The 12,355-nt window shown below is 39.7% G+C and overlaps 1 protein-coding gene across 7 annotated transcripts in view; it reads right to left on the bottom strand.

Moving 5' to 3' along the window:
• Nucleotides 1-12,355, bottom strand: part of trnau1apb (tRNA selenocysteine 1 associated protein 1b) — a 99,116-nt gene that overhangs the window by 45,826 nt on the left and 40,935 nt on the right. For 6 of the 7 annotated variants that reach the window (XM_041183871.1, XM_041183870.1, XM_041183872.1 and 3 more), the window contains 2 exons: nt 9,862-10,057; nt 9,696-9,747 (listed from right to left, as the gene is read on the bottom strand). In XM_041183871.1, the coding sequence (XP_041039805.1) occupies nt 9,696-9,747; nt 9,862-10,057 (248 nt within the window). The remainder of the gene's footprint in view (nt 1-9,695; nt 9,748-9,861; nt 10,058-12,355) is intronic. The other variant, XM_041183875.1, reaches the window with a different exon arrangement.

Raw genomic sequence — 12,355 nt, 5'->3', positions numbered from 1 at the left:
CCCATGGCAACACATTTGGGCATACATTGTGTTGTTAAAACTGAACTGCACCAATTGCAGAGTTCATATGTTCAATCAATATCGATTCAGATAATGGCAGCGCAATAGATTGCCATGATATAGTGACATGGTGCAAAGGTCCATGGCTTCCTTGAGCGATATGTTGGTGAGTAGGCTAGCATTGTTGAAGCAGCACATGGCTATGTCATTGCTATTGATATTTGTCTTCGCAAAGGTGAAGTGCAAAATGGTGAACAAATCCTTCACCATGTAGGAGGAAAACACACAAGTGATGTCCCTTTACACCCTGCACATCATGAACTGGTCAAATGGTTGGGCGAGTTGTTAGAAACAGTTTTGATCAAGGACATAAACACTAAGTCATGGAAAATGATAAGAGTGCATCAAAAGAGTGGCATCACAAATGAATTGAAAGTGTAAAAACTCTCAAACTTGGGAGTGGCAGCAAACTGAGGATGACACCCAATTACTCCAATGGTTTGCAGAATGGGCAGAAAATGGTGGATCTTAGTATGGAGAAGTGCAAGGTGATGCAGTTTAGCACAAAAAGAATAGGGAAAAGGAAGGTCAAGGGCAACGGTATAGTTATAAGGATTATACAGGGACAAAGAGACCTGGGGGGTTCCTGCACATAGAATTTTGAAGGTGGTACAACATATTGAGAGAGCAGTTAGCAAAATATATGGAATCTTGGGATTCATAAATAGGAAGTATGGAGTACAAAGAAAAACAAAAAAAACTGGGAACTACAAGTTCAACTTGTTGACCGAGTGTGGCATCAAGGAGCCTTAGAAAAACGAGTCAAATGTGAATCGGGGTAAATTCTCCACTGGTTGGATTTGTATCTAGCACAAAGGAAGATAGTTGTAGGAGTTCAGTCATCCCAGTTACAGGACATTGCTACAGGAGTTCTTCAGGGCAGTGTCTTCAGCCCAACCATCTTCAGTTGCTTCATCAATGACCTGCCTTCCAACATAAGGTCAGAAGTGGGAATGTTCGCTGATGATTGCACAATGTTCAACACCTTTCGTGACTCCTCAGATACCGAAACAGTCCATGTCCAAATGCAGCAAGACCTGGATTCTATCCAGGCTTGGGCAGACAAGTGGCAAGTAACATTCAGGCCACACAAGTGCCAGGCAATGACCATCTCCAACAAGAGACAATCTAACCATCACCCCTTGATGTTTAATGACAGTTCACTGAACCCCCCACTACCAACATCCTTGGGGGAAGGTTACTAGTGACCAGAAACGGAACTGGACTAGCCATATAAATACTGTGGCTATAAGAGCAGGTTGGAGGCTAGGAATCCTGCAACAAGTAACTCGCCTCCCAACTCCCTAAAGCCTGTCCACCATTTACAAGGCACAAGTCAGGAGTTTGATGGAATACTTGCCTTGCCTGGATGAGCGCAGCTCCCACAACACATGAAGCTTGACACCATCCAGAGCAAAGCAGCCCGCTTGATTGATAGTGAATGGCACCACATGCACACCCTCCACCACTGATGCACAGTAACAGCAGTGTTACCATCTTGTAGATGCATTGCAGGAATTCACCAAGGCTCCTTTGACAGTACCTTCCAAACGCACAAGAAGGACAAGGGCAGCTGGCACGTGGGGGCATCACTGTCTGGAAGTTTCCCTGCAAGTCACTCACCATCTTGAGTTGGAAATATATCATTGTTCCTTCACTGTCACTGGGTCAAAATCCTGGAACTCCCCAAACAGTACTGTGAGTATACCTACCATGGACTGCAGTGGTTCAAGGTGGCAGCTCAGCACCACTTTCTCAAGGGCAACCAGGGATGGGCAATAAATGCTGGCCCACCCAGCGAAGCCCACGTCCCATGAATGAATTAAAAATACCTTTGGTTAGGCCATGATTAGAAGACTAGAATATTATGTATAGTTCTAATCTCAACTTGAAGGATGCGAGGTTCCTTGAGTGCAGGGGAGATTAACAGAATGGTTCCAGAGATGGATTAAAGCTACACGGTTAGGTTGGAGAAACTGGAGCAAAGGAAATTGAGGGGTGATTCAGTAGAAGTTTACAAGATGATAAGTTTAGGTAAAAGGTAGGCAGGCAAAAGTAAAGTTCTTCATTAGCTAACAGTACAAAGACTAGGTGGCACAGGGTTAAGGTTTTAGGCAAGAGCTGCAGCGGGGGGCGGGGGGGGGGAAAATGAGGAAGAACACTTGTACACAGTGGTAACGACCTGGAGTTTGTTGCAGAAAAAGAGGGAAAGAATCTGGAGGGTTGCAGGACTATGGTATAGAGCAGGGGAAAGGAACTGACTGGATTCCTCCATGGAGCACCAGCATGGACCATAGGCTCATTTGCCTTATGCTATAATGACTGACTCATTTTCCCCATCTCAACGTTCAAACAATATTCTTTACAATTCCATCTTTACACTATTCAACCTTCCATCATCATCATCATCTTGCCCACACACTCGTCTACATTTCTCTGCACCTCTTTTGCTTTGACCACATAATTTCCCACCTTTGTATCAGTGCCCTAATCTAAACCAATACTGATCCTTGCAGTATATCACTAATTACGGCTTGTCAATTTGAAAATGTGCCATTTATTCCTACTCTTCATTGGGCAATTGTCAATCCATGCTAATATTACCCTCAATTCCATGATCCAAATTGTTTAAGAACCACATGTGGCATCTTATCAAGTGCTTTTTAAAATTAGGTACATGTGTACTGCATGGAGGAAAACTCACCATATGGATTCACTGTAAGCAGCCATTATTGAACAATTTTTTTTATTTACACTTCCCTGACCAAGAGGGCAGCAGAGATAGCAATTGCAATAACTCAGTTCTGTTGAAAGGTCATGAGGACTCTAAAGGTCAACTTTGTTCTTCTCCACCGATGCTGCCAGACTTGCTGAGTTTTTCCAGATACTGTTTTTGTTTTGGATTTCCAGCATCCAGTTTTTTTGTTTTTATATTAATTGCAATAACTCCCCATTTTAGTGTTAAACAGATTCTGCTGAAGAGTCATATGGACTCAAAATGTTAACTGTGTTCCTCTCTGCAGATGCTGTCAGATCTGCTGAGTTTTTCCAGGTATTTGTTTTGGATTTCCAGCATCTGCAGTTTTTTGCTTTTATCTTTCAATTAACCTACCTGGATTCTCTGTTTAGGTATCATCATCCATTTCTATTATCTTGGCTCTGCTCTTTCAACATCGGTGTCGAACCTGACTGACTACCAAAGCCACCTCATGGTTGGGACTGTGACATAATCAAAGACCTTGACTCACTTTGTTCTACAGGGGGACTCCATAATACCAGGACTGTAGGAGAAATTTGGACTACAGGTGGTTTCTCATGTTCCTTTTGTCAGATTTCTCTTTCAAGCAAATGATCTACATGACACGGAGTCTCACTCCAATCTTTATTGGATGTGAATGCATCTAGTCTCTTTATAAGAACTCCAATCACATACTTTTCCTTATAATCCTAGTATTTTTCACCAGATGTTCTGACCAGCACTGAACTCCAAAGTTTTATGCCTGGTGTATCATGACTCACTTGGTCTTGCTTTTTTTTTGTGCTTACTTTCACCTTGTCCTAGGAGTGTGTTTAAACACTAAGACGTATAACCTGTGGCACATTCTGTAAGAGAACAAAATTGTCGAAGCACTTAATCTAATTACTGCCTAGCTCATCACCTAGCAAATACTTCTGTGAAGATCTCTTCATAATGTTGCACTTCTTTCTATATAACCCAGCATGCTATGGTGGTACTAAATGTTTGACTCCATTTTTACTCAAAATATTCAAATTCTGCTGACATGAATGCTGGACCATCACCTAACAGCAACACCTCTGGGAAATCATAAATTGCAAACCAATTTCTCAAAGCCTCAATAGTTTTAGCTTTTTTGTTGTATTGGGCAGTCTCAATATTTATTCAGCAGGTTTGACAGCATCTGCTGAGAAGACAGTTAACGTTTTGAGTCAGTATGACTCTTCATCAGAACTGTTCTGATGAAGTCATACAGACTCGAAATGTTAATTATGTTCCTCTCCACAGATGCTGTCAGACATGAGTTTTTCCATCTATTTTTGTTTCAGGTTTCCAGCATCCACAGTATTTTGCTTTTATTAATATTTATTCACTTGCTATCAACCAAAACAAGGTTCTCTTTCCTTTCCACTTCAAAGAAATCAATATGGATTCCCAGTTTGCTTGTGTTTCTCTTTCTGAGACACACTTCATAACTTTTCACTTACTGTTTCCAACTGCCAAAAAAGGTACATGTAAAAAAGGTGACTTTAATCTTCATGTAGATTGGGAAAATCAAATTAGTAGAGATAGGCACAAGCAAGAATTCATAAGAGTATATTCATGACAGTTTCTTAGAACAATATGTTGTTAATCCAACCAGCAATCAAGCGGTTTTGGATCTGGTAATGTGTAACGAGGCAGGTTTAATAAATGATCAGAATAAAGGATCCTATAGGAAACAGTGACCAAAATATGGTAAAATTTAGCATTCATTCAGTTCAAGTGTAGCTACGAGGAGAGATTGGGGTTATTTTCCTCAGAACAAAGAAGGCTGAAAGGTGACTTGATTGAGGTGTATAAAATTATGAGGGGAATAGATAGAGTGGACAGGATAAAACTGTTTCCCTTGGAGGAGAATTCTAGAACCAGGGACATAGATTCAAGATAAGTGGCAGAAGGTGTTGGGGGTTGGGGGGGGGGTGGGGTTGGGGGGGAAGAGAGAGACATGAAGAAGAACTTTTTTTTTTATATACACAGAGGCAGTGGGTGTCTGGAATTCACTGCCCAAGTTGGTGGTAGAGGCAGAAACTCTAAACTCTTTTAAAATATACCTGGATCTGCACCTTAAGTGCTGTAAACTGCAGGAATATGGGCCGGGTGCAGGAAGGTGGGATTAGAAAGGGCACCTGTGTGTCCTCAGGCTGGCATGGACAAGATGGGCCAATGGCCTCCTTCTGTGCTGTAACTTTTCAATGGTTCTAAGAGAAACTTGGGTCGGAAACAACTGTGCTAAACTTAAAGGATAATTACAATGGAATGAGGGCAGAGTTAGTTGGAGTGGACTGGGAATGCAGTTTAGCAGAAAAGACAGTTGATAAACAATGGCAGACATTTAAGAAATTAGATCATGGCTCTCAAAGATATATCCCAGTGAGGAAGGATTCAAGGAAGGGTATAAACCAGCCATAGTTAACCAAAGTAGTTAAGGACAGTATCAAATTAAAAAACATACCACTTTAATCTTTGCCACATTGTAAGCCAAAGGACTGGGAAAGTTTTAAAAATCAAAAAAGATAACCACAGGAGAAAATAAACGTGGAGGGTAAACTAGTAAGTAATGTAAAAACAGACAGCAAGAGCTTCTTTACATGCATAAAAAGGAAGAGAGGCCAACGTGAACATAGGCCCCTTAGAGAATGAGGCTGGGGAAATAATGGGGAACCAGAAAATGGCAGAGGAGTTGAATAAATACTTTCCTTCTTCACAGTAGAAGATACGAATAGCATTCCAAAATTACTAATTAATCAAGGTGAGGAAATAAATACAATAACTACCACTAGAGTAAAAATACTGTGAAAACTAATGGGGCTAAAGGCTGATAAGTCCCCTGGACCTGATGGGTTACATCTGAGGACATTAAAGGAAGCAGCTACAGAGATAGTGGATGCACTAGTAGTACTCTTCCAAGATTCCTTAGATTCTGGAGAAGTTGTGGAGGATTGGAGAACAGCCAATATAACACCCTTATTCAAAAAGGGAGACAAAAACAGGTAACGATAGGCCAATTAGCTTAAAAATGTAATTGGGAAAACGTTAGTCAATTATAAAGAATGTAATAGAGCATTTAGAAATAAATAATCCAATCAAGAGTCAGTGTGGCTTCATGAAGGAGGAGAAATAATGCCTAACAAATTTATTAGAATTCTTTGAGGTGGTAACAAGCAGGATATATAAAAGGAGAACCAGTAGATGTAATATATTTGGATTTCTAAAATGTATTCAATAAGGTACTGCATATAAGGCTACTTAATAAGAGCCCATGGTGTTGGGGGGTAGTATATTAGCATGGATAGAGGACTGGCTAACGCATAGACAGAGTTGGGATAAGGGGGGGCATTTTCAGGATGGCAATCTGTAACTAGTGGAGTGCAACAGGGATCTGTGCTGGGACCTTAATTATTTACAGTACATATTAAATGATTTAGATGAGGGAAGTGAATGTACTGTCACCAAGTTTGCAGATGACAAAAATAGGTGGGAAGACAAGTGGTGAGGATGACACAAGGCATCTACAGAGGGATATAGACAGGTTAAGAGGGTGGCCAAAAACTTGGTAGGTGAAATATAATGTGGGAAAATGTGAGGTTATGCACTTTGGCAGGAAGAATAGAGGAGCTGAATATTATTTAAATGGAGAAAGACTGCAGAAGGCTGCAGCACAGAGTGAGTTGGGAATCATCATGCATGAATCCCAAAAAGCTAGCATACAAGTTCAACAGGTAATAGGGAAGGCAAACAGAATGTTGGCCTTTTATTTCAAAGGGGATGGAGTATAAAAACAGGGAAGTCTTGCTAAAACTATACAAGGCACTAGTTAGACCACACCTAGAATACTGTGAACAAATTTGGTCCCCTTACCTAAACATATACTAGCATTACAGGCAGTCCAGAGAAGGGTCACTAGGTTGATCCCAGGTATGGAGGGATTTTCTAATGAGGAGAGGTAGAGGTTGGGCCTGTACTCATTGGAATTTAGAAACATAAAAGATTCTTAGGGGGTTTGACCAGGTAGATGCTGAGAGGTTGTTTCCCCTTGTGGGAGAGTCTATGACCAGAGGGCATAATCTCAGAGCCCATTTAAAACAGATGAGGAGGAATTTCTTCTCTTAGAGGGTAAACAATATGTGGAATTCTTTATCGCAGGGGGCTGTACAGACTGGGTCTTTAAGTATATTCAATGCTGAGATAGACAGATCTTTAATCAGTAAGGGAATCAAGGGCTATGGGGAAAATGCAGGAAAGTGGAGTTGAGGATTATCAGATCATCCATGAAATCATTGAATGGCGGAGCAGCCTCGATGGGCTGAATGGCTGACTTCTGCTTCTACGTCTTATGTTGGCTGTATATGGTCCTTTATCTTAACTTCAGCCTTGTGATAACTAATTTTAATCCTCCTTGCTCCACAACACACAATGTCAGATGTATTCTGATCCCTACATAGATAACTTGGCCCAGTTTAACCTCATTTTAGGCTAATTTCTTCCTATCAAGGAGACTTTGCTCCCTCCTACTACTACGATCAATAGCAAGTAATAGGGTACAATATGTTGATGCATCCAAACACTTAACAATGGACTGTTATTGGAGTAATAGTCAGTTTCACACCAGTTTTGCACAAGCAAATGGGACTTCAATTTCTTGTACTTTCCTTCAAAGATAACGGACACCATTGCAGCAATGAAGAAAGTAAGTTGCGAATCTTCAACTTTACTGTGGGCACTTGAAATAAACGTTCAGTCCTTTTATTCTCATCTTCCAAGTGCTGTTTCTCTTGCTCAGAGTGGAAGTCTTGATCTTTCAGTTCGATAACAATTTCTATTTCCATATCTATCATATGCGCATTTGAGGACATCCAGACTTGAACTAACTTTAGATCTACCATGATCCCGACCTGGTGTATGGCTGTGACTTGGTGCTTTAATGTAACCTAGAGAAACACTGTTTCCAGCCTGCCATCTGAATATGATCGACTTTCCCCACAGGCCTAGCACTGGCTGGAAATGGGGCATTTAGGTGGTTGATGGCTACCATGACAACTGTAACATCTAAATTTCTGACTGCAATGGTGAACATAGCTGCCATAGCCTGGATCTGGAAAGAACTCACTTGTAACTCTCTGCCATTTCCATGGCTGTGGCCTCATCAGCTTACTGCCTTTGCTTAAAAGCTTGGCCTGGATTTTATTGTCCTTTAGGCCTCCTACAAACATCTCTCTTCAGGTTGCTTTCAATTTCATACCATACTCAGTGGTGCAAGTTTCATTGTAATCTGCAATGTTTTAACTTAGCAACTACTTCCTTTGACGGACCATAGCTCAGTGCAGTTTTATATTTTGTAACGTAGGAGTTCAGATTTAATTAATTTCAGCATGTTCCTCAGTGGGGTCTTGTGGGCAACACTGATTTGACAAATAACTCAAAAGCACCTGACCCCATATATATGGTGACTTTATCCTCATCTATTATTTGCTTTCAATCAAATATGTAACCATCATTCTTAATTACACGAGTCCTATTTGTTAGGTACTATGCTGACTGAGCTACACCTGGACATGGTGTGCAGATAGCAATCTTTCAAAATGATTGAACTTCCTAAAAAAATGTTCTTCAGTCTCTCAAATGAAAGGTAAAAGACAATGCAATTCCATCTGCATCATCATCTTTCTGTTGTGTATTGCACGGAGGAAAACTCACCTTGTGGGTTCACTGTAAGCAAATCTACACCTCCCCAATAGAGGGGAGGAAGACAATATAACAAAGTGCTTGGCTATTACAATATATATATTGCATATACATCGTTCTAGTTACATTCTCAATAACTCAAATTTGTCAACCAATTTCTCTTCCAAAAATCCACGTTGACTGTTTAAACACACGATTTTCTAAATGCCTCATCATCAAGTCTTTAATAATACATTCTAGATTTTTTTCCTGATGTTAGGCTAACTATCCTATTTTCTCTCCTCTTCCTTTCTTAAATAGCAGGGTTATGTTTGCTCCCTTCCAAGGCTTGGAAACTTTCTAGAGTCTGGAAAATCAAAACCAGTGGATCCACTATCTCTACAGCTACTTCTTTTAAAACCTTAGGATGTAGGCTGTCAGGTCCAGGGAACCTGTTGCCAATTTAGTCCCATTAATTTCTCCAGTACCATTTCTTATACTGATTTTTTTAAGTTCTTGCTAAATCCTTGGTTCCCCATTATTTCCACAATGATTTTTGTCTATTCTTTAGTGAAGACAGAAGGCATTGCTTTAATATCTCTGCCATTTCCTTATTCTCCATTATAATTTCACTTGTCTCTGCCTCTAATAAGCCCACATCTTCACTAACTACTATCTGTAAATAGGAAGAGATACAAGGGGGTGCTTCATTTATTGTTCCGGAAAGAAGGGATATTATCCCTGGTGTGCTGGCAAATATCCCTCAATCAACATGACCAAAATAGTTTAGCTGGTCCTTATCACATTGCTATTTGTGGGAGTTTCTTGTTGTGTGCAAATTGGTTGCTATGCTTCCTACAATACTCCTAACTACTTCATTAGCTGTAAAGTGCTTTGGGGTATCCTGTGCTATATAAATAGCAATCTTTCTTTCGTGACAGTTAGTGCACTGACACAAGCAGCAGTAGTCAGAAGTATGGTTGCATTGTCCCCAATATCCACAAGATTGTATTGATTCAAATCACACACAAGATCCAAATTGGAAATGGCCTTCAATTATTTAAAAATCTCAAGCTACAAACAGCATATCACATTTAGAAAATCAACATATTTACTATCAACAGGATTAAGTATTTCTATCCTTGTAAGGACCCTACATGATATAAATAAATATTACATTTAATATTTTATTTACCTTCCACGGGCTCCTCGTCAGTTTCCTCAGTAATTGTGGAATTTTGCTGAAACTGAAAAATATTTTCCAGTAAAATCAAGGAGCATCAAAACTCAGCACAGGCAGACAGAGACAGAAAAGCATGAATGGAGCAGGGCACAAGGAGGAAAAGACAAAAATTGTTTACCTCAGACAGTTGCGTCATTTCTGTGATTAGGGAAGAGGTTATTGCTGGTGCCTCAGTGGTGCTATACTGCGGGTACCCATAACTGTAGCCGGCATAGGGATCATACCCCCACTGAGAGTAATATTGTTGATACTGTTGATAGTATTGCGTATAATTGTATGTGGTAGTTGGTTGGTATTCTGGTTTGGTCTTTGCACTGAAATTACACAAAGTGCCCAAATTAAATAGTCACATTCCTTAATTATAGTCCAGTAAATGACAAAAAGAACAATCACCTCTAAATCAATATTATTGATTTTTGCAGCACATGACCACAGGTTTCCAAAAACTAGGTTAGGATCTCAGTCATGTACTTCAACAGGACAAAGCTAGGAACACTAATCTGGAAAAGAAACAACATGCCCTCACTATTATTTAGAGACCAGGTACTCACATATTTAAACTAACTTTCACTATTCCAATTCCAACTTACCTCTGCCAGTACCAGCAGACATTGTGAGAGGCTCCTACAAACTCTGCCTGATTACTGCAAAAAGCCATCTTTGACTGTTAAAGTGAAGAATGAAACACAGACTCACCAGTTAAACAGGGGGAGACATGATCAGCTGTGATCCCTTATCTTTTAATGAATCATTAAACAACAATTCACTAACAACCATTTTTATCATCTGCAGCTGTGATTTATTTGAAATGCATTATTAATCTAAATTGAGAAGTATCATCAACTAATAAAAATAGTCAGAGTTGTTTAAAAGGACAGTTTGCGCAAGGCCATTATCAATAGAGATTCCTAGATATTAACATATGATCACAGGCAGTACAAGTTATCTTTGACAATTCTTTTCAAGAACACAAATAATGACCTTACCTACACCAAATAATCATTACACTAGGCATCACATTATTTTGGCAAATGCAATGTTAAACTGCTGTGGTCCTTTCTCCTCCAACAAAAGTTTACCAAACACACTAACTTGTAAACAAGCTTGTATTCAATTAAGCCAACTTATATGGGGATTTGTGCTTTGAATAGCCACAAACTGGCTACTGCAGCTTGACTCTTCAACAGAGCAAGGATGGATTATTTACACACCAGAAACATCTGACCAGTAAGTTTTTATGTGCGTAATGGGTCAAAACAAAGATAATGCTAATTATTATTTGGTTTGTAACTCATTAAATCTTCCAATTTACAACAGTATGGGCCCAGACTTTGTTGTGGTAATGACAGTAAAACTTTCAGCATTTGCTCTTGTTACTCCACTGAAACTGATCAATTCGGACTTGAGCAGAATAGCGCAAAAATTCAAAAGTGTTCTATCTTAATACAGCCAAACACCATTTCACTTTCTCAAAAAGCTAAATTACAAATGAAGAATTTTAAGTGTTTTTGGCTTCCTGGTTTGCTGTGTGTGGATACTTAATTTGACTGGTTGCCTACCTTATTTCCATCACAGCTGCTACACTGCTGCTATTTGGCGCTAGATTTAAACCGCCGTGGGGAAGGAGAAATTCCCTCCACAGCGATCGCTAGATCTTTGTAGGCAATTTTCTTCAAGGTCAGTAGCAAGTATCCTTGCTTTGCTGCTGAGTGCAAAATCCAGGCTATTATACCAAGTATAAATAGAGTAGCTAGAATTTTAAAGTACATCGTTTATAAAACTAATCTATTTCATTCTCTAAATTCGTAAATGGTCTGTAAAATCTCTATTCAATTCAAAGCATTCAGGGGTGCAGGACACAAATCTGCTCATCTTTCTGTATAAATTGGTGTTAACTTGTTTGTTTGATTCAGAAAACAGTACTTGGTGAAAGGAACAGAAATGTCTTAATTGTCTGACTGGGATGCCTCTTTTGGAACTGGAATTACAAGGCATATTTGTTTAGGCAGAGTACAGGAAGTTGACCCTGCATTCTGCATTGTTAACCCTGCATTGAGAAGAATTGAGGTAGACATTGAGTGCAAAAAGTTTTTTAAAAGAATTACTTGAATTTTGTGGGTGTTTGGCACATCTTAAAGCACTTCACAAACAATGATCTACCTTTGAAGAGCAATCGTTACTGTTACTTAAGTAAACACAACAGTTAACTTACATGCAGTTAAATCCCCAAAACAGCAATTTAATGCATGTTCAGATAATTTGGCTTTGGTGGTTCCAGCCGAAGGCAGAATGTTGGCCTGGACTCTAGAAGAATTCCTTGCTCTATGTTGAAGAGTGTCATAGGATTTATCCTGTGCATTTGAGCAGGTAGGCAGGGCCTCAGTTTAATACAGAAAGACAATAACTCTACCAATGCAGCACTCCCTGAATATTACACTGGATTGTCTACACTATGTGCTCAAGTCCTAAAGTAGGGCTTGATTGCAGATCTTTCTGACATGAGAGTACAACCAGCTCTTTAGTGTGAGATCATGCAATCCACAATAGGTGATGAGATAAATTATCAGTTAATCTGTTTGGCTGAGGGATAAATGTCTGTTAGGATACCACAA

This window comes from Carcharodon carcharias, chromosome 3 (assembly GCF_017639515.1).
Source record: "Carcharodon carcharias isolate sCarCar2 chromosome 3, sCarCar2.pri, whole genome shotgun sequence".
Taxonomy (NCBI): domain Eukaryota; kingdom Metazoa; phylum Chordata; class Chondrichthyes; order Lamniformes; family Lamnidae; genus Carcharodon; species Carcharodon carcharias.
This window is presented reverse-complemented; position numbering and strand designations above follow the sequence as displayed.